Source organism: Phaenicophaeus curvirostris, chromosome 3 (assembly GCF_032191515.1).
Source record: "Phaenicophaeus curvirostris isolate KB17595 chromosome 3, BPBGC_Pcur_1.0, whole genome shotgun sequence".
Taxonomy (NCBI): Eukaryota; Metazoa; Chordata; class Aves; order Cuculiformes; family Cuculidae; genus Phaenicophaeus; species Phaenicophaeus curvirostris.
The window spans coordinates 72,596,175-72,621,956 of NC_091394.1; the positions used below are offsets into that span (position 1 = coordinate 72,596,175).

Below are 25,782 nucleotides of genomic sequence, written 5' to 3' on the forward strand. Positions count from 1 at the left end.
TGAGGTGCTCTTCCCATAACCACATGACCCTTGGAAACTATAAAATTTGGTTTTCTCTTCTCTGACTTGAGTCTCATAACAAATAAAAACAAATTACAGGATAGGAGACATTATATTACTCTAAAGCAAATAATGTTAAGGTGTTGAAAACGTGCAACCTGTTAAGCACCAAGCAGTCAAAGAAACTTTGCTTTTTCTTTAATAAAAGCAAGACTTAAAACCAAGTCTTACATATAGTTCAAACAGTTATACTTAGTTATGTATTACACATTGTAACCAGCAAACTTAAGGAACCGAAAGTAGATTTTGCTAGACAATCACTGTACATTCAGGTAACAATTTATCTTCTCCTTTTCACATTTGGATCATATCTGCAACATAAAAGAAAGTTTGTCACAAATGAGTAAAGCCATGATATTAAAAGGTAACAGTATGATGGACATAGCTTTATTATATATTCATAACAAGGGATTAGTCAGTGTTCAGTACTTTCCCTGACTGCACCTCTGTAACTACAGTTGCTACAATCTGACTGAAGGATGCATAAACAAGAACCTCTGCATAAACTAGAGATAACCTTTATTAAATTTTCAAATTTTCACTGACTTCCTAGATACTTAAAAACTTCAAAATCTGAATGGGGAGGTGTACTGTCTATTCATATGGACAAAGTTTGGCCACAACCCCTTCAGACCAAACCCTTCTGCTGTTTCCAAATCCCACATAAAGCAGTTCCTTGCTTTACCTTCCCCTTTACATAGCTTCCCAATTGATTTTTAGTAATTTATGCCTACTTCCTGGATATACTAAATAGTTACCTGATTTACTGGAATACGCTTACAGTTTGCCTCTGCTTGATACTGCTGTCCCTTGGCCTTCTATTTCACTCCATTTGTGCTTCATCTCCCCAAATCCTACATCTTTGAAATTCTAATGTGTTTTGTATTCACGCATGAATAACTTATGGACACAACTGAAGGACCAGGCAATTTTACTTCCACTAATTCTGTTCTCATTCATCAAGACACTTTTTGCTTAGACAGGAAATTGTGACAACTTGTGAGCCAAATGACATCACCACATGACAAGAAAGGTATTAGAAGTGACTGGTCTTGCTGTACAACTCAGACTTCTGGCAAAAATGTGTACCCTTTGAGAGAAATGATCTATTATTAACTGTGAATTAACAGCACAAGGCGGTAACGCAGTAAGATTTTCTGAATGGCTCTTATACATGTTGATATGCAGTATCGTGTTTCTTTGATAGTGATTTGGACAAAAACACCCTTCTTCACCACATGTTTTTCTACCTAAATACACATTTTTTTACCGTTAGTCAAGCACATGGCAGCTGAGAAGTCACACAGTGCTTGCTTTTTTCTTCACATAAAAATAAGAAAATAATGAAATCTTTGCTAAACAAAATGAGATTCTTCTATTAAATCTCAAAGCATTTATTTGAATTTACTGCTATGGCTGTGTAACAGATGAGTTCTAACATTTAAATTTGTCCTGAACACCAAACCCTGTTCTGGGGGGCTGGGAGAAGGAGGAAAAGGGGTAAAGATAAGCAGACAGAAGAAGGGGATGATACACGATGGAAACCTGCCATCAGGACACCAAGAGCTTCAACCCTGTCTGTGACTGTCTGCAACTGTCTGCGGAGTTGCTGGCAGTGACAGTCATGAACATCTTTTTACATAATCCCCCACCTCACGTCCAGCCATTTTCCATGCTAAATGAAGCCTGGATGATGTTTTCCAGTCAAAAAGAAATCAAACAACAGTAACAGAGAAAGAAAACTGTACAGTGCCTGTGGCCTGAAATGGAAAAAGGACTACAGAGATTCCACTACTGTGAGTGAATGCACAAATAAACAAAAGGCCTTGTTAGGAACAGGGAGTGAAGGATACAAAGGGCTATTATTGAACATTTATCTGTAGTCTTAGCAGATAGTATGATACTCATTCCCTTGCTTCTCTATCTCAGTTATGCATTTAGTAGCAGTTCAGGGCACAGTATATCTTTCTAGCTCATCTTTACCTTTGAGAACTGCATGACCTTTCCTACTGGCTCCTTCAAATGCAAATTTTCATGGAAAATTGCAGCTGTTAACATTAGCATTATGCCAAGTAGTTTTACTTAGAATTAAGGACAGAATTAGAAATAGGTTACAAACTGATGAACATTAAATGACATGTTTTAACATTTTTGACTGTGCAAACTTCTGTAACTATACTAAATAAATCGAAACTCAGGTAAAACTTTTCTAAGCATGAATGTAAGCAAATTATCCAACTTCCCACTGCTGTGTTTTGAAAGACGTTTTGGAACACCTAGCTGCACCATGCTTTTATAAATGTCTTCATAACTGACACATATGTAAAGGCTGTATTTGAGATGCAAAAACTGTATGAAATGGCAAATTTGGCTTAGAACTTTTTTAAATCAAAAGTGGTTGCGCATCATTGAATTAGGATTACTGTTGAAAGTAACTGGACAGGAAATCAAATGAATAGGATGATTCCCTTCTTCAAAAGGGAGATTAGTGAAAGCAGTAGACAACTGAAGTGAGGTTTATTGAAGAAAACTGCTGAAACAGCCTGTATTTTATAGGCAAATGTAATGAATTATGGCAAGAAGCAACGGCAAACAGCCAAGGTGAATATGAACCTACCAAAGAAACCTCTCAAAATCCAGTGACTTAAGCACTGATTAAGACAATTAATGACTACTACAATGACACGAGCACAGAATGCTTGATACAAAAATGCCTCCTCTCCACATTCTGAAAACTGGAGTGATGGCAAAGCATTCAGGGAGTTCCTACCAAGTAAAAAAAGGTGGGAGCTCTTTTGTTGTGAATGGGTCTGAAAACAGCTTAAGGTCTCAAAAATAAGGGACAAAGAAGGGCTACACTGAAGGATTAACTTTTTTTTTTCTTTTAAATTCTGTGAATTACTACTTAAAAAATAATGGCAAAAAAGAAAGCAGTCCTGCCAATCTCTTTTTCACAGAATTGGTAGTCTTGCTTTAGCTCCCTCAAGTGACTCAGCGCAAACAAGGGTTGCGGCCAGAATGAAAAAGTTGCAGACTCCATCATTTTTTCTTGGGAGTTCAGATGACAGACTTAATTGTAAGATCTAAACACTTCATTAGCTTCTAGGAACCTAGGGCAGAAAGCCTGACCCCAGAATGTCTTCTAGCGTTTGTGAACAATCAAGCTGGTGCATATGAAACAGGAAACAGCAACATTTTTGTTTGAGAATGTTTTCACTAAAACGTTGTAGAGAGTCTGAATTAAATTGAAAGTTTAAGACAAAAAAATTGTGAGAGAAGTTGATGAGTAATTTAGAGTATATTCTATACGTGGGAATATTGGAATTTTCAAAGAATAGTCAAAGAAGTATTTTACAAAATTGGAATTTGTCCAGAAAACTATACATGTGTTTTAAGTACAAATATAAAAAACTCTTACCTAAAGAGATCATCAGCAAGTGATTCTTCTCTTGCATGTCGGTTCTGTTCCTAAGAAAATAAGTTTATTCAATACCTGATGTGAAGAAGAAGCCAATGAACCCCAGAGAACAACGTACCCCTGCACCAACACAGTTCTTCCTGAAGAAATACGTTCTCTCTAGGTACTTCAATCAGTGCATATTCACATCAGATAATATATTGCACTACTCAAGCTTGGCTACTGCTACCAACTAAGAGCATGGATTAGTTTGTGCAAGATATCAGTTTTGGTCAGAAATAGTTTTTTTTGCATTTTAAGCAAAATTCTAGAAACACGATTATTGGTGTGTAAAGGCAATTTCACTTTGCATTAGAGGAGATAAAAAACCACTCATGTAACAGGATCTCAGTTGGGCCGCAGAAACAGAAAATCATCAACAAGTATTATTGAAGAAACTACTGGAAAATTAAAGTGCTAGAGAAAGGCTATAATATAATACAATATTTTTTAGAACTTTTACATACAAAGATGAAGACTTTTCTAATAGGAAAAAAACCTGAATTTATTCTTAGTACATCTCTTCAGTGTACTGCAACAGAATTTTACTCAGGCTTCTCTTCTGTTCAAGAGTAGAATATCAATTGCACTATATAACAATTTGAATTTGACTACCATACGTAAGTTCGTCCTATTCTGATTTTGTTTAAATAATTTTTTCCAGTTATATGAATACTGCATGTAAAATTAATTTAAATGAGTTAAAAATGAGCCTTACCACTGACCTCTGAATTCTAGTAACTTTCCTAATGTGTATGTTCCTATAAGCACATGGGGACAGTTAATTTGATAACATTTTATTTAAAACCAAATTTCTGAAGTATTTCAGAAATGACCACATGGTTGGTATGACCACTTATATGAGTCAAGTTTTCGTTTCCTCATATTTGTGAAAAAATTCCTTACCTCCATTTCTTGCCTTAACCAGTCTTCTAGCTCAGAATTCTTTTTAGCATGGTGAGCAATCAAATCTGATCCTCCAATAATGTATGGAAGTTGTCCTGCCCCTGGATAAGCTACCTATTGGACAATAAATTCTAACAATTACAATACAAGCCAAGCTTACCACAAGCAAAAGATCTGTTTTAACAAATTCAGGAAGTCTATTCAACTATCAGTGAAGAAAGTTGTTCAGTTTTAGTTTGAATAACTGTTATCAGAGGTCAGATTTTAAACAGAATGAAGTGAAAAAAGCACGTACAGAAAGCTTTTAACTCCCTCTTTTTACCAAAGGAAACAAACAAAAAAACCAAACTGATAAGTTATGTATGGAAAATAAATCTGATAACGCATTAAACAGAGCTTGAAAACATTATAAACTGATTTTTACTGGATACGTAAGAACCTGTTACAAAACAGTGAAAAGATATGTCAGAAATTAAAAATGTTATCTAAAAATGAGAGAATACTCCCAGAAAGCTGGAAGTTGCATTATGTGACTCACATTCTCTACATAATATTTTATTGAAATGCATTTCTAGTAATCTTATTAGAAATAATAAAAAAAACCAAACCCAACCCATGGCATATGAGATAAAGTGGCATTTTTACATCGAGCACTGAAAATCTTGAAATTATCTTCCGGATTCAAACAAGCAATCATCTTACAAAAGTAAGACACTAGATTTAGCTTTATTTAGAAATCCAAGATTTATTGAAGTGAAAGACCCTGCATCAGCATATGCTTTATTTATTAGGTCTTCAGACAAGTCAAACTGCTAGCTTTGGAGATACAACAGAAGTTATAGTAGGCACCACTTAATGACTTATTCCAATTAACAGTACAAGTACCTAAAACCAGCATAAGGTAATCCTTTGTCAGTGTGACAGTGTGTAAGGTACTTCCTTAGTCAATTACCAAACCATTTTTTACAGTATAATATGGTATTTAAATTGTTCTTTTCTGTAGTTACTATCAATTAAAGAAATCTTTGTCATAATATACTTCTACAATCTTAAGGCAATACTGTTTAGTATTTTTCAACAGTGCCATCTTGTGACCATTTCAAATACACACTAACCTTTTTGAATGTTTTGAAGTTTTTCTTTTCTCCGTAGCTGGTATTTCCAATAAGCTGACTGTTTTGTCTTGGAGGGCTGACAACTAATGATCTAAACTCAGTCAACAGAAGTCTGCTAGGAAGATTGCTGGAGTCATCTTGAAGTTTGTTGTGATTCTTACGTGGGAAGGAAAAGGAAGAAGCACTTCAAATGTATAAACAAATATAAAACATATCTAACAGTATAAACTTTAGAGAAAGAAATAACCATGAACACAGCTGAGGCAAAAGTTAGGATTATGAAAGGGTGAGGGGAAGCAGCAACAGTGTTGCTTGGCCTCCTTATATACTCTCATGAGAGCTGGGAGCTCAGTAAATTTATTTCTCTCATTTACATCTGTTGAAAAGACATGATCATTAAGAACTGCAATAATAGCAATGAAGTCACTATACCTCATTTCACTAGGATTTTATTTCAAGAAACATTTTTTTCAATTTAGTTTATATCTAAGAATTAATTCTCTCCTCTCCTCCACCTTGCCTCTTACCTGAACTAATTTAATCAAGTTTACCTACTCTAGTGGAAACTCCAGCTAACTCCAAAGAAGATAAAGTTCAGCTCATTTCTATATTCAGCTCATTTCTAGCCTACAGATTTAACATTTAGGCTAACTTTAGGGCTGTAAGCTGGATCTGATCAATGAAGCAACCTTTTCTTGCATATGAGAACATTCTTATGTCAGCAAGCTTGCATGCACTCTAGAGGGCTAGACCTATGTGGATTAAAAGGAAGTCTGGTTGCAGGACATGGTCACAAGTAAAGTTAAACTATCTTCATGGACACCCCCAGCCCAAAGGCAGTATAGTTGTTTTACAACAAAATACAAACTAGAAGCCCCTTTACGTGAGCTGACCCTACACTTTGGTGTACCTGCACAGCATTTGCTCTTGGACTGGTTTTTTTCTGTACATATCATACAATGGTTTAGGTTGGAAGGGACCTTAAAGATCACCTGGTTCCAACTCCCCTCCTGTGGACAGGGACACCTTCAACTGGATTACATTGCTCATAGCCTCATCCAATCTGGTCTTGAACCTCCAGGGCTTCCAAGACTTCTCTATGCAACCTGTGCCAGTGCCTCACCACACTAACAGTAAAAAAAATCCTTCCTAATATCTAATCTATCCTCCCTATCAGCTTAAAACCATTATCACTCCTTCTATGACTACACTCCCAGATAAAGAGTCCCTCCCCAGCTTTCCTGCAGGCTGCCTCTTAAGTACTGGAAGGCTGCTATAAGGTATCCCCAGAACCTTCTCTTCTCTAGGCTGAACAATCCCAACTCTCTCAGCCTGTCCTCATATGGGAAGTGCTCCAGCCCTCTGATCATCTTCGTGGCCTCTTCTGGACTCTAACAGATTCATGTCCTTCCTGCGCTCTGAGGACTCCAGAACTGAACGCAATACTTCAGGTGAAGTCTCATTAGAACAAAGAGGCAGAATTACCTCCCTCAACCTGCTGGTTACACTTCTGATACAGCCCAGGATATGGTTCTGGGCTGCAAGCACACATCACTAGCTCATATTGAGCTTCTCATCCATGAGCACCCCCGAGCCCTTCTCTTCAGGGCTACTCTCAATCCATTCTCTGCCCAGCCTGTAATTGTGCTTGGGACTGCATGTGAGAAAGTTTTATCCTGCCCCTTGTTGACTGGCTATACTCTCCTTTATCTCTTCAGAAACTTTCCATTTCAATTGCACTTAGCCTTGTCTCCTTTTCCTCTGTCTCACTGCCATTCCGAGCATTTCTCCCCTCCTCCCTTCATTTAGCACACTATTTACTGTAATCAGTGTATGCTACATCTATTTTCTCATTGGTCCATCTCTTCCATTCTGGTTGTGATCACCTTATAGCAGACCAGGAGATTACACTCTTTTTGTGTCCTTAAGCAGTAACCTAACAAAAATATTAGTACAAGCATTAACACTTAACTGCAGAAACCTAACATAATCATATCTGAAGTATCCATCCAAATGCCATGACAAAAGTATGCAGATGAGCTACAGTTTTGTCTTTTCACAGTCAATAACTTGAACTGTACCACTCAAATTTACACATGACTATATTAAGGAGTACAATCTTCAGAACCTCCTTTTCTCTGAGAAACATTAAGAAAATGCATCAAATATTTGTGGATCATACTTCAAAGTCTGCTGTTCAAACTCAAAATTAACTGGTTTCTTACCAAGACTGACAACTCTTGCTTGACTTCACTTTTCATTTCTGAAGTTAGGACTAATCCAAGCTCCTCTTCTTCCTATTTAGTTAAAATATAATATTGAAATTAACAGTAAACTTATTTACATAAAATTATTTTCTGTTCTTTACGGTGGAATAAGCATTTTCAAATCAGTATAAATATTTAGAGAAAAAATAACTGCTCTGTACTTTTAAATTTATATGATATAAAGTACACTATAACAACTGTTTCTTTCCCTTAAAAAAAAATCACCATTATTTTCTTACACTTTTTTCTTATACCAGTAGCAAGTTCTGTCTGTGTGTACAGCCTTCAAAGTCCTGCTAGGTTCCACACCACTGCAAAAGCTTTTAAATATAAAAAGTAGGATTTAAGTGCACATGCATACAGCCTGGACACTTCTTTACTAGGACAGAAAAGTATTCTGCAGGTTGCTTTCCTCCTCCTAGTTTAAAACCAGATCTGTCTTCCAGTGCAGTATCAAGAGAAGAGCTTTAAGCTGGTCTGAGGATGCTCAGACAGTTACTAATTCTCATGGGATCCAAGGTATCTTGCAAATTCCAGTTAATCACACGTACAGACTTTATTATTGTAGCATTTAAACGTTGTCCACATTGTGTAAGAATTGACTGGAGAGTAGGCTTTCACCTATACATTTTTTAAATAAAAAGAAATTAAACCTGTTCCTTGTCTCTTATTCCCCTTGTTAGCAATCTACTTTGTTAGAGCTCTGAAACCTGCTTTTGTTTGTTTTCTATGAAGTAACTGTTGTTAATTCAAATCCATTCCTTTTTTAATTTCTCTTAGAAAATTACCTTATTCTCAAAAACAAAACTAGAAATAATAAAAAAAAAAAAAATCACAAGCTGTGAGGTTTTGGTTTGTTTGTTTTTAAAGAGGACATTAGTGATCTGAATTGCATCATAAAGGCATGTTATTTGCATCCTTATGACACAGTTGTATATTTCAAGATTACACACATGAGAAGTATATAAAACTTACCAATATTTTATTCTCCTCTCTGTGCTTTCCATTTACTTCTTGAATCCTGTTTCCTTTGGCTTCCAAACATCTTTTTTTTCGTACATTTCCTTGAGCTTCCTGGTCATGATCTGCCGTTTGATCTTCCCAGTCTAGATCTCTGCTTCCAAAGACAATTTCCAGAGCCTCTGCATCTTCAGATAAATCATCTAACTCCTTTCTCTTCTTCTGGGCATGCTTTTCACTAGAAGCAATTTTAGTGTCTGTTTTACCACTCACAAATTTGTCATATTCCCTCAAAAGCTTTTTACTGGTGTCTTCTAACGCAAAATTTGGTTTTGGGTCCAGGATGCTATTTTCCTTTTCATGCTGTTCTGCTTCACTGTTCCATATTGATGAAACTGTGGGTTCAGTGCCCTTGGAAACAGCCGATGACCTTTCCAGTTTTGCTAGTTTGGGTACAGACGTTTCTTCTTCTTCAGCTCTTTCCCTTAGCCAGAAAGTAATTAGAAAACAAAGAAATACAAAAGCATTTTTTAACATGGCTAGCTGCATCTGTAACACAGGAGCATCCTAGTGACTGCATTGCAAAATGTGAATATTAAGTACCCTCAACAAAAAGCTTGCCATTCTAGGAAGATGATCTAAAAATCACTTTTTTAAGTATGATTTGAATTAAATGTACAACCCTTGAGCTAAAATAATCTTCCAGAAACAGTATCAACATAACAAGAAGGGAAGTATAGTCAAGAACATTTCAACATACCTTTTTCTAGCTACTTGGAAGTAATTCATAATTGAGTTAGACTGGTGACGTGAAGTACTAGGTTTACCAGCTTCTGAAATTTTAGATGGTGAGACAGGATGACTCTTTTGACTAAACTCAGATGTTCTGTTCACTCTAGATATTGATGTTTCTGCATTTATACTGTCATTTGTGCTTTTCTTTACAGTTGTTACATTCTGGACAGAAGAGGGAAAATGGCTTTCCATCAGGGGAGTATTCTCTATCTCCATACTGTATTAGAGAGAGAAAAAAACATTAGGTGAATACACAAGAAGTTATCACAGAAATACACTGGAGAACATCACTTTTAAAAAAAAGGCTGTACCTGTACTTTGAACACTTATAAACAATGTAGGTGTGCTATAAACAAATAGTAAAATCTGCTATGACAAACATATTTTTACAACTGTGAAATGGCTTGAAAATTTTTAGTTGTTTAGACAGTCAAATCAGATACGTAGTATCTACATCTGTATCTGAAAGAATTCATATTCCTATGTGATATTTTCTTTTATCTACCACCCAAAACCAGAAATTATCTCACTGCAGACAGGTGACGGCAATTCAGTAAGTGCCATTTCAAAATGCTGTGTATCTTTGTCCATTGCAACAATACAGCTCCTCTGCCACAGAAGATTTCTTTCTTTGCATCTGTTATCTTAGAAATTATCTCCATGAATACTTTACCATGTCTGCTCTTCTATTTCTGTATCAGCTATATATTCCATGTTGTTGTGTGCAGCAGTTGGCATTATGGTTTCATCCACACCCAAACTCTGAGAAACGGCCCGTCCAACAACAGCTGATGCAGGAGTGTTTTTAGTAACAGCTGCAAGATAAACACAAGAGAAGAATTAAAATGTTAATACCAAATCTGCGTGTCTTTGTGTGTCTTTGCATCGGTAATTGACCTGGTGTGATTTTTGAAAAATGGTCTTAGTGCAATTTTAATAAGAAAAATAAGCAGATTTATTAATTAAAAAAACCTGAAATAAACAGTTCTAAAAGACCATATTACAGGATAAAGTTTTAGTTAAACATTCCACTAAATTCAGTGAAGGAATTTTGCTTAAATAAAAATGAAGCATAAAGGGAAATGAGATTTTAATATGGACATAAACGTCATTTATAAATCCAGCAATATATAATATGAAAAACTGTCAGAAATTCCTCATATTTATGGCTTCATGATGATCTCTAGTATGATTATTATATTTGGTATTATGTCTATTAATAGAGAACCAATGTTTGCTATCAAAAACTCATTCCAATGATCCAAAGGAATCATTCAGACTGGAAACAAGAATCAGCATTGCTGATTTATCTAGATGTCTGCAGGGTCAGTGCCTCTAAATTTACCATGACAATCAATTTATTTTCTGTTGTTTTCTAAACTAACTGAACAGACAATAAGTCATATGCAAAACTCTGAAAAATCTTTTGGTATTGTTGTATCAATACTTGTCAGTACTTCACGTCTATCTTTCTCTCTTAAAAATAAATTTTTGAGTAAGCAATGTTCCTATAAGCAAAGAAAAATTCACAGGTTGTTTTTTAAAAACTGTAGGACTTGCTACCCAATACAACACTTTGTAGAACAGAATAGAAACTTAAAATTATATACATAACTGACAATTTTGTAGAAACAAAATGCAGACTAACAATTTTGGAAGAAGCATGAAAGGAGAATTAGACAAACAAAAACTCTGTCTCTCAAAGATTTTTATTACTAGTGTATTAGCAAATACAACTTAAGTTTCAAGTCAAGCCTCAGGATGTCCACCCCCAAACTGCTACTTCAGTAAATGTGGCAATCATGCCTCATGGTTTTTACTTATTACATCAAGATTATGTTTGATTTTGAACTGGGTGGGAGAGTGGGTGAATTTCCCTAAAGCAAATTCCTTTTTATGCACAAAAAAAAAAAAAAGCCGAAGACTTTACAAATTAATTCTGTTCCCTCAATTTCTAACATTCACTTTTTACCTCCTTATTTTCCCAGCCTTAAAAGACAGAATAGCATGGAATGCAAACTACCACATGTATATTAATTCAGTGCCACTAAAAATGTGAACTTCAGAAAATTGTTTTAAAGTATCTTTCCTTTAAAGATCAATATACTAGAAGTCTGCTTTTTATGTTAATTTTAGACGTGCTACTTTTATGAATTTACATCTAAGAGTCATAATTTTCATTGCAGATTATTGCAAAAGCATTAAAAACCAACTACCTCTTCATATTTGTATATGTTTTTCATACAGTGTTTTTCTATTTGAATGGTCTCACAAAAGAAAACAAAAGAATTGAACATTAGCCGTTTATGACCCTGTACAAAAAGAAACATTGCCCTCTTAATGCTGTTAATTTAATACTTCTCTTCTTCCAATTACCTTTGTTACCAGGCTGCTTTTGAGGGTTGCAGTATTTTTCCGTAGACATGAAGAGAACTGCCAATCCAATTTCTGCCTCGGAAATAGCCCTGAGATCTTTGCTGTTAATATACAGATAAAATAAAGACAATAAAAATTAAAAAACGTTTCTCAATACAGATTCAAAGACAAATACGCAAATGGGCACCTACATGGCAAAGTACAAAGTGCTCCAATCCTTCCTTCAAAAACCATCATTCTACACTACATTTTTTCACAACACAGTAATATAAATGTAATATTTATAATATAAATTATAAATGTAATATAATAAACACGTGTAAACATGTTCATACCCACATGTCCCATACATGTGAACTTCCACGTTTCCTGCTGCCGTAGCCACTGCCTAGTCCCAGGAATTTTCCCTAACTCATTTCTGGGCATTTAACCAACTGTGCTCTACCTCCAATTCAAAAATGTATGTGAATGGAAAATTGATTTGAGAGATTTGAGCATTTCTTACCAGTCAGTTAGCCACACATACACAGCTTCTGTACTACAGCCATGAAAAGAACTTGAGTACAGTTTTCTCTGTTTAGCAGGAAAAATCAGAGGAACTAGGTTTACCTGTTAGGTTAAGGGTTGTTTTCTTTTGTTTCAATAAAATACCAACATGAAAACTCTAACATTTATAAAAATATGCAGTCAGTCCTCTCAAACAAAAACCACTCCATCATCAAAACAAAGAATTATTTTATTCAACAGAATCTTCTCTTCAGACACATTGTATACAGATTATTAGATGGCAATGAACCACATGACCTCAAGGTGCCATCTCACCAGTTTTCCATTAAATAATATATTTATTGAATTCAATATATTTATTGAAAATCATAGACAATCTATTTTCCATTCTTAGAATACATTCACTTTAAATAGGGGCAAACCCACTTCTGTCTGTAATTTCAAAGCAGCTTCATTATGACTTTTTGTAGAATCTGATCTGTCTAAAAAAAAAAACACTCACTAAACCCTCACAGAACTGCTAAGTTCTTCCTTTCTTGCTTCAAGAAATTTTAGTTACTGTGCTAAATACTTAAAGCAATGAAGAAAATAATCTCTTCATAAGCATTGTACTGCTTCAATATGTATGTAAAAACTATAACTAATTCTCTGTAGAAATTCTGAAGTTACCATACTGCTGTACAAAAGAACAATGCTGCACCTTTGCAAGACACTCAGAATGGAATCAGTCCAGTTTCTCATGGAGTCAGATGCTGACATCTGAGAGTTTGCCAACCCCACATCAATAACACAAACGTCAGGAGAAACCAATGAAGATATTTCTTTTTTTCCCTCCATCATCAGTTTTGCTTCCCCTCCTCCAAGAATAACTGCTGGACCCAGTTTCTTGTGCTAAAAAGAGAATGGGGAAAAAAAATAAATCTTAAAATACAGTCTGTTTAGAAGTATCAGCATAATGAACTATCAGCATAATGCTCATCACTGATGCACTAATGCAGAAGTAATGTGTTCGTTTCTCTCTCTGCATTTCATGTTGCTTAGGCCATCATACTGTAAAAAGATAAATACACAGAAATCCTTCTTTCCTGATGAACCCAGAATGAGTGTCAATTTACAGAGAAAAGAATCTGCACTTAACCACCCCTGCAACATTTTTGCAATGTAAAGCCTAATTACCTGCTTGGCTGTTAGAAAAACAAAAGTTTTTCCACTGAATATTTTTTTCCTTTCATGGTGCTCAGATAAATCCAACTTTTCAGCGCCAATGGAAGGCTCATCAATGGGAGGATAAAAGCTGCAAAAGAGAATATTAAAGTTGGAAAATTCAGATTTACTTATCAGTACTGACTCACAGTCCTTTCTGTTTCATAGGAAAGGCCTGAAGTTAAAAACCTGTTTTGCTCTTAAAATCATATAAATATTTTTCAAGAGCTTGTGAAGAGGAAATAGACCCTCCAATTTCTCAACATCTAAACTAACATCAAGACTTTCTACTTCAATAACTAAGAGGACAACACTTTTAGTAATGTATTCAATCTATCTGCTTTAAGCATCTATATTCTCCACCAATAACACTGACAAAGGACATTGCAGTTGCATTCTGCACCGTACTGTAGATAACAGTAAAACTCCACACAAAATTAGCGATCTTGCTTATTCCTCTTTCTCTTCTACTCTATCAAGAAATTGGGCATCACCACACTAGATGACAGCAAATAAGGACACTTCTCTTGCTGTTGGGCTAAAGAACTGAACTGATTCACCCAGCAGATTATGAATTGATTTATCCAGTAGAAGAAAGGTGATCAGCATTTCAGCTGGGGAACAGATTATGCAGAAATTAAACTCTATCCTGAACCTCTAATTTTTGGTACAGTATGTCTACATACACACGGATATGTATTTAAATCCATTTTTTCCTCATTTATGCAAAGATTAGCAGCTTATAAGCAAGAAACATACTCCATTAAATGATGAAATATTTAAGTTGCTGAAAATGCATTTATTACATAGGTAATTTCACTATCTGTAAACATATAAACACTCTTCAGACACTGCAAATATTCACATATTTTACAGCTGAACACAAAAAATAAGCAGGTACACTTTCTACTGCATCCAAACATGTAATCCAATTATGATAGGCTAAAATGTACTATAAAGTTACAGTTAATTTTAAATTATCTTTGTTCTTTTGCATTCTTCACAATCAGTTCCTGAAGCTTTATGTACACAATGGAAAATAACCAGCATAAACGATCAGGTTTTGGAAATAAGTATTTGATGGAATCTTAGAATCGCCAGGTTGGAAAAGACCTCTTGGTTCATCTAGTCCAACCACTCCTATCTGCCATTAAACCAAGTCCCTGATAGGTTTCAGCAACCTGTTCAAGTCTGTTTAGGAAAAATATTTTTCCATTGAAGTTGAAATATCTAGGATAAATTCTAGTAATTGTAAGAAATATGGCAAATGAGATTTTAGTTACCAAGACAGATGACTTCCAATACTGAGCCCCACAGAGATGGTTATTAAGCTAAGATAAATACAGGGGACAAAGTTATTTGCTTTTTAAAGCAAAGGACGAGTAAAAAGGGTGAAACAGTAGTTTCCATTACTTCTGAACTGGGCTACAGTTTCTCTAGAAATACTTTTCAGATCTCTGTTGATTTTTTTTTTAATATTTCAGCAGGAACCTCCAATTGAACATTTGCTCCTCAAAGAACCCTTTGATTTTCCTTCGAAAATCTTATCCAAATCTGATGTAAGCTCAAAGGCAACAGTTTTGTTGGTCTTATGATTTTGAAGCGCTCCTTACACTCTCTCCCTATAAGCTTTGAACAGTAACACTATTATTCAGAAAAGACCCTCCACAGTATTGAATCTTTCAATTAACAGATTTTGATTCTTCATGAGTTTCTGTAAATGCTCAGTTATTGTCCCGCTTTTTCAAAGCCCTGCAGTATTTACGTTTGACTACTGTAACAAAACACACTATTTCACATAGCACTGCACTTATACAGCTGTTAGTAAAATCTTCAGTTATTTTCCTTCCATGCACGGGTTATCTGAGAGTATCAGAGAACTTGCACCATAAACTTTACCATAAAAAGCCTCAAATATGAAGCTACATTCATTACGTGAACTGCAGGTTTGAAATTTGATGAAGTCTTCATATAATCAAAAAGAAGCTTTATTTTTTTTAAGATATTATTTCCTTAAGATTTTCTCTTTATCAGATGTACAGCAGTAATCAATAATTAATTAACAGTGTGACCCTGTGTTATGACATCAATATACCTCTTTAATTTCATACCCAAACTAGTATTTCCCGAAACTGTTTAGTTTCCTGCAGATGTACCAGCTCAGTTCAGCTCTACCTACAATGCACAATGTAGAGATTCCCTGTGAAAGCTAAAAGTAGTTTTGGAAATTGAATGCTAAAAGTTTCTCAGTAAAATTTCAATATCTTCCCGCAAGCTACATCTTAAAAATATCACCTATTTAAAATACTGCAATTATTTTAAATATAGATCTCTGTATTACACCAGCTGTCTCATTTAGCTTGATGCAGAACTGCCTCTTTGAAAGCTACAAAATGGATATACTGCTACTGTCAGTAACAATCAGTCAGCTCAATTCCTCTGAGGGTCTTAGTAGATAGCAAAAATGTTTAAGGGATTCATATCCATCTGGTTCTATTTTAGGGAACACTTAGCACCTCAATTATACCGTCACTTTGATTTTAAAGGGATGGACAACATACATTGCGAATTCAAGAGCCCAAACCATTGTTTGCTTGTTACTTAAAGGGCAATTAATGTCAGTCTTACAGCTAGATTACATTAGACTAAGCAAATCTCAGACTGCAAACACAATTGCTAGCTTTTGGTAACTTCTACTACCTCTACCAAAAAAAAAGCCTGCCAGAAAACCTTATGTCCAATATTTCAGAGAGGACTCTAGTCTGTTTAGTTTTTTCATGTTCTTATAAAATCATGTAGACGTATACGTGGAAGGAAAAGTTAGAATACATGAAGATTACCCCTTTCCTCTGAAGCTGAAGACCACATCAACTTTAAAACATATACAGATGACTCATTTGATGTATTAAAAAAAACCCTGCAAACGCAGAACAGCATCTAGAAACTAAAGAGTATTTGCTACCAATTGCTCCAGATTGGAATCTGTTTTATCCTCAACAAGGTATGGTCACATTCTATTAAATATGTTATACCACGTAGCATGGGCAGCTTACTGTGAATCCTCTGCAGCTTTGCTTCCATTACCACGCGTGCACCGTTGGGGTTTGTTTAGCTGCCCTTTTCCCCTACCCCTGTTCTTCAAACAATTCTATCAAGGGTTATCATCAGACCTACTAAAGAAAATAAACTAAATTGCTATGTCCTAACACATATGTACATATGAATGTTTGTTTATTTATCCATATGTAAAAGCAACACTGACTACTTCTTCTCCATTTATTTTCCCCAAACCACGTCTGATGTTGAGCATCCACCTGCTTAAAACAATATATCCAGAAAAATCATAATGTCTTGAATGAATTTGAAGTAATTTGACAATTTTTTTTCCCCTGTTAACTGACATTTGAAGTTTAAAATGTTACTTTTCAAATGCCAAGTACTCTTACAATTTCCATACATTATGTATTTCATTTTACAGTACCTTCCAAAGCATTCAGAGAACACAAGCAATAAAAAAAAAAATACCCATGCAGTTTACTTTTTAAAAATACATGATGGAAATTTCTCACCTGCATAAGCCATGTGTTCATACAGAAATAACAAAGAAAAAAAAAAAAACGAAAAATCAAACAAAACATAACTCTTTCTTTTTTCAAGATAAAAATAGTAGCAATGTAGGCTCAGATTAAATTCTCGCATACAATAATGAAATTATTTTATACTTTTCTACATATAGAAAATAACCACAGGGCTGTTCTTCAGTATTCATTTATTCCAAAGCACAAATTCCCTTTTCAAGTTAATTTAACCACAAAAACAACGAGCACTTTATTCTTATATAGTGAAGACCAATGCACATTAGTCTCACTTCATCTTTTAACAGATAATAAAATCCCTGCTGTTTCAAGGAATTCAACAGTCAGGCTAACTCAGTTTTGACTGAGGTTTACAGCAAACTCAGTAACTAATCGCATACTGGGAAAATGTCTACCTAATGAAATAAGCGAGACATAATTACTCTTATAAAAATATTTTTTTATTTCAATGTAACAACTTCCAAAAGAGTTTAAATGCTGCTTCAAACACATCAACAAAACAATTTCCTATTTCGAGTTAGTAATACCTCTAAGCATATACAAAATTCCAAGAGTTAGTTTTATAACTCTAGGGATGAAAACAAGAAAATCGCCTGAATATTAAGATGTGTGCCATATTAAGCATTCCTCCACAAATAAAGTTACTGTAAATCACATATTCTGTCAAATATGATCAGATACATGTTTAGTTATTTGATAATCTAACTCACATAAATTTAATTCTGTGACACTGAAAAGACGACACTTACCTTTCATGACTTGGCAACTGCTGCCTGGACTGAACAGCTTTGACTAATTCAACAAAAAACTCTGGCTTAATAATTGGTCGACCACAAATCAAAGCACAAATAGTCTGAAGAGACAGAAAATACATATTCACTGCATGGAAAAAGTTCAGCTAAAACATGGTCAAACACATAGAACAATATGGAATTTTGCCAGTGAAAACCAGGATAGTTTTCCTTCTAGTAGCCTAGCTTTTAACTGCTGTCTTGACCAAAGTTATGAAAATGTACAAGGCAATCAATGAAAATCAGTAATGGTCTTCAAAATTAGCTTTTTTCATTTTCTTTCCCTCCAACCTCCCATCCACATACATCTACTTCTAAACTTAGAAAAGGAAGAGTTGACTACATAGCTTTGGAGAGGAAAATCTTGAGCAGCTCTAGTGCTTAGTTCGCATTTGTGGGAAAAATGCAAGGCAACACCATCAAGATGAAAAAGCTCAATATACCTTAACAGTAACTTTCACTGATACCATTACAAGGTGAGTACACTCTTTTGTCCATTCATTCACCACAAGGCCTCCAAGCTGCTGTATGGCTTGACTTAAAGCCGTCTTTTGTGCTACGTCTAAACATGAGGAGCAGACAACCAACGGTTCATACTCTACTCTACAAAGAACAAGTAGAAGAGAATTGTTTTAGTTATTTTAGTCAATAATTACGATGAACAGAGCTGGCTTAACAATTGTGTTTGTGGCTTAGGAAAATCTGAAGGAAGGAAAAAAGAAAAAGGACACACATTCGTACCTATATCAAAGACTGTATTTTAATATTTCCTGAAGAAAGTCAAGATTTTTATTCAGAAAAATTAACAATATTTTGACTTGTCACCTGAAATACTTCCAAGGACTTTTGCTTCAAGAATACCATAAGGTCAAAGAATATCAGAAGAAATTGTGGGTGTGCTTCCAGAAGCAAAAGTACACTTGACAGAACAGTGCACAAACAGATCAGTATTTTAAAAAGTCTAAGTGTCACAGAATGCAAGTTCAAGTAACTTTTTCCTAACACTGCCATTAGCCTTGACCACAAGTCTATTTATATTTGTCGATCTTCCATATGGAATTACAACAAAGCAAATTCTATAATTTTATTTGGTTTAGTCTACAATGCAGAAAGAAAGTTAAATAATCTTTCCGCTACAACAGTCATGAGGTATCTGGTATTATGGCATGAGTCCTGTACCACATCTCAGGTATGTTTATCAAAATGTGAAAAAAAAAAAAGTATTGTAATAAGCAGAGGAGAATGCAGGGTTTCTTTCTACCAAATAATACCAGCAGTGACAAATTGAGTCAAATTTGTTCCTGAAAACAGGAACAAAAGTAACTTCTGGTTGCTTTAATGTTGATTTTAATGGTCACTATAATTTTTTCTATTTATCTGTCACTTTACTTCAAGGAATTCTTCATATATCCAAACAGAAAGCACTGGCTAGCATAATAAATTTGAAAAATTATCAAGTTGGGCTCACTAAATGGAACGCAGACAGACTTCACAGCAACAAGCATTCAAGGGCTAGTGCCATATACAGCATACTCCAGCCATCTCAGTTCTTTTTTCTGACACAAGCTCTCTCCTTACCCTAAATGTTCTTCCTTTCTTTAGAACAATTCATGGTTTAGGATTTTTTTCTTTGCCTAAGATAGCCTGAAAACACTCACTGCACGTGATACGACACCTTCTATAATGACAGCACTTTACTATGAACAATTTTAAGCTATCAGTGTCAAAATAATTTACATTATAAAACTACGTAACGGAAAACTATTGCAGAAGCAGGTGTGGAACAAAGGCAAAGTATCACTCCTCTCTTTTGCTTTCTAAAAACTCATCATTGCTGTATAGCTCATGAAGTTGTACGATGTGCTAAAATACTTTTTAGAAACGGCAATATTCTACTTGATATTGTATAATGAAAACACTTACCTAAACTTGCTCTCAAATACTCCAAAGTTGATTCTGTCACCAGACTGCAAAGGCACTGAAGTGCCATTGAGTTTTGATCCATTAACGAAAGTACCATACTTAGATGTATCTTTTACTGTTAATATAGGGGTTGAGAGAGTCTGACTCTGAAAATAAATTATAATGGATTATTTATGTTAATCAGGATGAGACAATTTATCAGAAACAGGTTACTACCAATATGGATCAAAGCACTAGTTAAGTAAGAAAGAGCCCACAAAATACCATCCTAAATAAAGACTTTAGACAATGAGGCTGTCTATGTGTAATTATTCATCTCCTGGTTTTCACTGTGAAAGAGTGAGAGAAAATATACATACTCTTCGCTTCTGAAAGTTTGTGCTTCTTACACTCAGTCTTTTTGGAGGTTGTGCAAGGCAATCATTCCCTGGTCTAAAGCCTCTGCTAGTGCAGTTTAGCAAAGCTCTGAGATTTATTATTTGATGTTTTTACCTACTATTTAGCCCTTGCACAGGTGCCCAAGTCACTTTCCCTCACTTCCTTCCACAAGCATAGTTTGCCTTCCACAAGCTGCAGGGCATGGGGTTATACACTGTCACATTTACCACATGGCTTACAAGCCAACAAGAACATTGTGAGCCTGCTTTTATGAAATTTTGCTATATAGTTGTACACTATTTGCAGTGTTAAAAGGACAAATAAATGTTATGTATGTATCTCATTTCAAATTCTATACATGGTTACATAAGCAAAATCCCTGCTGATTTGCTTCAAAACGTGCATACACACTGCAATACATAAGTGACAGTAAATTGCTGCTTTCTAATTCTCCTTGGGACATTTTCACTTTCAGTCCCCTAAGCAAATATAGAATTAATGATGTGGACTGAAACATGAACTAGGCCTGCAGTAAGACAACCGAAGCACTTTCCACAACCAAGACCTAAAACTTGTCTACGTAATGAAATTTAATTGCATTTTTCCGTTATGATTACTGCAATACAGGACAGTGTATACAAATTCCTACTGAACCTTCACTCTGGGATAAAAGGGAGTTTGCACCAGTAGAATTATGCCACCAAATTTCTCAACACAGGAAAGCAATCCTGAGAATAAAAAGTAGTAAGTCAAGACTAAGAAAAGTCAGGTGATCAATGATTGTACTCCAATCATAAAACACCAGTGGGAGCCAAATGAGAGTATGGTCATGGCAGACTGAATTATATACATAGCGTATTGAAAGTGCCATAAAATGCTGTCTACTTACAGGGGATGTTTCAGGACGACTTACTGTCAGAACTGCATGACTTCGACTGATAGACTGATCGTCCTGAATTAAAATTGCACAGTTTTTGCGTCCAACAACATATTCTGTACCACTTAAAAGTCGATATGGCTCTCCTGGAAGTAAACAAGAGACAGAAAAATACCAATTTATAAAAAACTCCAAAACATTCAATGCACTTAGGAAACATTCAGAAGGTTGTATATCTAAAACTCAACTTTGTCATTCATCATTTAGTAGGCTGACAAAATACCTTTCTTCCCTTCTCCCATGCTTTGTCCCTTATAAAAGAGCACATTTTATGATAAACAAATCAGTTACAAGAGCAGCAGCAGGTGATTTCCAAGGACAACATATTTTTACAGAATAGAATCGTTAAGATTGGAAAAAAACTCTAAAATCATCAAGTCCACCATCAGCCCAACAACACCATGCCTACTGAACCATGTCCCAAAGTGCCACATCTACACATGTTTTTTTAACGCCTTCAGGAATGGAAATCACCAGTCTGCCACAGGGCAGCCTGTTCCAGTGCTTCACCACTCTTTCAGTAAAGAAATTTTTCCTAATATCCAATCTGAACCTCCCCCAGTGCAACTTCAGGTCATTTGCTCTCATCCTATCACTTCTTACTTGGGAGAAAAGACCAACACCCATCTCACTATAACCTCCTTTCAGGAATTTGTAAAGAGTAATAAGGTCTCCCCTCAGCCTCCTTTCCTCCAGATCGAACAGCCCCAGTTCCCTCAGCTACTCCTCATAAGACTTGCGCTCCAAGCCCTTTGCCAGCTTTGTTGCCCTTCTCTGGCCATGTTCCAGCAACTCAATATCCTTCTTGTACTGAGGGGCCCAAAACTGAACACAGTATTCATAATATGGCCTCACCAGCGTGAAATACACGGGGACAATCACTTTCCTACTCCTACTCCATTTCTGATACAAGCCAGGATGGTGTCAGCGTTCTTGGCCACCTTGGCACACACCAGTTTACTAATATTTGCTTCTTAATTTTTCTCTTGTATTACTTTTTGGAGATTCCATGTCACACACAGAAGAAAAAAATTACAGCGTAAGACAGCTTGTCCAAAAAGTCATAATGAAGCTGCTTTGAAATTACAGACAGAAGTGGGTTTGCTCCTATTTAAAGCGAATGTATTCTAAGAATGGAAAATAGATTGTCTATGATTTTCAATAAATATATTTAATTCAATAAATATATTATTTAATGGAAAACAGGTTTAAAGGGTACATAGCTTTTTTGAGAATACATAATTTATTTACATAATTTATTTATATAATGTATTTAGAGCTATATAGGAAGAAGTCCTCATAATAAACATGGGAAGATCTGCAATATAAATCAAACTGATGCTTATAAGTTCGATCTCTGACCTATGCTTTAGCTCATTCGTGGTACGTCATCTACATTTTCCATGAACAGCTTGATTACATCCAAAAGGTGCGTGCTACTTGGTTCAACAGAACCAGAATAACTTCTGGATGAAAATGAACAAATAATTACAGCTTAAAACCCCATTATCAGCCCTGGGCAGATAACTTCTAATGTTTTGGTTCTTGCTCAAGAGCTTTCCAAGCACTAAGAGATAACTCGATTCATTTCAGTAGGATTAGGTAGTTGCCACTGTGAAATAAACCAAACAGCCAAAACTCACTCCCAATGAATTAGGAAATAAAGAACAGATGTCGCTGTGATAGGACTGCTCAGGATACAGAAAATGTTTAATTAAAGAAGATATATGGACATTACATGATACCTACTACCAAAATTCTAAGTGTATCAAAGCCTCTATGGATCAGGAAACTGACAGAAGGTATAGGAACAATTCTGTTTAAAAACCCTGCATGCAAGAAAAGGGATGTCTTAAGTTCAGCACTTAGTCCTGGAAACATCAATGTAACATTCAGATGCCTCTTCTGGAAGCAGAAACTCCTGAGGATAACTTCTGCCTCAGAGCTGAACTCAGGTATATTAAAGCAGTGCCCAAAGATGTGCTTCCCAGAAGCACCCGAAGGCATCCCACTGGGGCTCACAGAGCGGAAAACCCTATTAAATACAAAGACTTGCAGTGATAGGACATGGGGCAATGGGTATAAACTGGAGAGGGGCAGATTTAGACTAGACATAAAGAGGAATTTCTCCACTACGAGGCTGATGAGGCACTGGCCCAGGCTGCCCACGGAGGCTGCGGCTGCCCCACCCCTGGAGGTGTTCAGGGCCAGGCTGGATGGGGCCTTGGGCAGCCTGGTCTAGGGGGAGGTGTCTCTGCCCAGGGCGGGGGGGTTGGAACTGGACGATCTTTAAGGTCCTTTCCAACCCAAACCATTCTATAACTCCATGAAATTCAACAGAAGCTGCGGTCCGCAGAGCTAAAGGGGAAACGAGGCCCCGCCGCCCCTCCGAGGCCGCGGTCCCACCCGGGCCGGCGGGCCCCGGCGCTCCCTCACCTGTTCCTGCGGCGGGGACCAGCTTCCACATCCCGGGCGAGACGGAGCAGCGCCGGGGAGGGGAGAAACGAAGGGGAACCGGCAACCCCCGGCTCGGGGCCGCGGGGCGGGGCGGCGAAGGGAAGAGGCGGCTCTACCCCGCCCCACCGGCGCAGGAAGGGAGGGCTGTTAAAATGGACGCTGTGGGAAGGCAGGGTCAATAGTCAATGCCAAGTCAATTATTAAGCGAGGTCGTTAATGAAGGAAGAAATGATTTGTTATAACGTGCCGACCTATTATGTATTTGAATATTACGTGCCTGGGAAGATCGATGGGACAGATCCTCCTAGAAGCTATGCTAAAGCACATAGAGGACATGGAGGTGATTGGTGTGAAACGAAGAAACTTACACTTAGCAGTTTAATTTAACCATTAAGGCAGGTGCACGTTATTCAGCGCTGGAGAAGACTCAGGATTTGTCCTCAGAGTGCTTCTGCCAGTCGGTGATTTCAGAGAACTTTATATACACAGAATTGTTTCCATACAAGCACACTTCCCACCCGGCGTCGTTGAGGTGTGGCCATATCTGAGTGGTCAATGTAAACGACTCTGGTGGACAAGGAGATAAGGGTCCTTATCATTATCTTAGTTGTTGATCTTGTTTCTAACACAGTTGATGTTCCATCCCACCATTTACAAATCACCATTTCAGGTGGAAGCCAGCACAGCTTCACCAGGGCAAAACCCTGTATGACCAACTTAGTGGCTTTCTATGATGGGGTAGCCGCAGCAGTGGTCATGGGAAAACCAGCAGATGTGATCTATCTGGACTTCTGTAAAGCCTTTGAAAGGGTCCCCCACAACATCCTCTTCTCTAAATCGAAGAGATATGAAATTGATGGGTGGACAGTACAGTGGATAAGAAACTGGTTAGATGGTCATATTCAAAGAGTAGTGGCCAATGGCTCAAAGTCCAGACTAAGATCCGTGGCAAGTGGTGTCCCTCAGGGGTCCGTACTGGGACTGGTGCTGTTTAATATCCTCATCAGTGAGATTGAGTGCACCTCCTGCAAGTTTGCAGATGACACCAAGCTGAGTGGTGCAGTTGCTGCAGCAGTAGGATGGGATGTCATCCAGAGGGACCTGGACAGGCTGGAGAAGTGGGCCTGTGTGAACTTCAGGAGGTTCAACAAGGCGAAGTGTTTTCTTTCAAACAGTGTTTTTCCAGACACTGTTCATTCTTTCAAGATGATGACATCTTGTGTTCAGTATGCTCTGTCCTGAACAGATGTCTCTTCTTCTGTAATCATGTCTGTATACAGCCTTTCCCTGTCTAAAAGGCAAGGTCAGGCAGAGAGCTGACTCCAAAGTTCTAAATTAGCAAAAGTTTTGGCTGTTGTGAAGTTCATAATTAAAAGTATCCCTTGCAAAGAAATAGAACATGCATAAGATTTCTGGGAAAAATTATGCATACACTTATAAGTGGGAAATATATTTTATATCTGGATCTTGTCTTGCTGTACACGATTGATGGACATCACTCCCTCACATTGCCCAGGCCTGATAAAGGATACTTGCTGTCTAAAACTCCAAAACTCTTAGAGTTTATGTGCTGGCATTTTCCATATCACCCCCTGCCCCATGACAGGGACTGAGAGCCACAGGCTGAGCTGAGGCAGTGCTCCTGGGCGCTGGGAAGGGTGCAGGTGGGGACTCAGTGCAGCTGGGCAGGGCCAGTAAGGCCTGAGTGGTGCACACAGCCCAACAGTTGTGTCCCTCTGTCCTGCTCTTCATAGCACATTAATGTCCCTAACAAAATGAATTGCATGCAGAACAGGAGATTATAGAGAGTCACCTCTTAACTTTTTGGATAAAAAGAACAAATAAACTTACTAGAATTGTAAATAAAGGAAAAAATGCTTGGGAGTTTGAAGACCATGGAACAAGTTACGAAAGCCTTGCATCTGCTGACTTTAATGTTCTGGAAGATAACGGCAGAGGACAAGTACAGCAAAGTTATATGTGTATGACTCCAGTTGTGTGCATTTGCCACAGTGGGCATACACGGTTTTTTTGAGAAGTACTTCTCCTGTACG

The 25,782-nt window shown here is 36.7% G+C and overlaps 1 protein-coding gene across 1 annotated transcript; it reads right to left on the minus strand.

Annotated features, from left to right (window-relative positions):
* Positions 1-181: 181 nt before the first annotated feature.
* On the minus strand, positions 182-23,811 carry NBN (nibrin). Its single transcript, XM_069854329.1, has 16 exons — positions 23,708-23,811; positions 21,224-21,357; positions 19,957-20,102; positions 18,477-18,636; positions 17,992-18,095; positions 13,620-13,737; positions 13,144-13,334; positions 11,937-12,037; positions 10,234-10,375; positions 9,526-9,777; positions 8,781-9,249; positions 7,764-7,835; positions 5,539-5,694; positions 4,424-4,537; positions 3,479-3,528; positions 182-371 (listed from the first exon to the last, which is right to left on the minus strand). The coding sequence occupies exons 1-16, from the start codon at positions 23,736-23,738 to the stop codon at positions 341-343; spliced, it is 2,271 nt and encodes a 756-aa protein (XP_069710430.1). The 5' UTR covers positions 23,739-23,811; the 3' UTR covers positions 182-340.
* Positions 23,812-25,782: the final 1,971 nt, after the last annotated feature.

Coding starts and splice junctions, on each gene's coding strand:
- NBN (XM_069854329.1), bottom strand. CDS start 23,738: ATGTGGAAGCTGGTCCCCGCCGCAGGAACAG. Junction 13,335..13,619: donor TTTTTCTAACAGCCAAGCAG/GTAATTAGGCTT, acceptor TTCTCTTTTTAG/CACAAGAAACTGGGTCCAGC. Junction 9,778..10,233: donor GAAATAGAAGAGCAGACATG/GTAAAGTATTCA, acceptor TCTCTAATACAG/TATGGAGATAGAGAATACTC.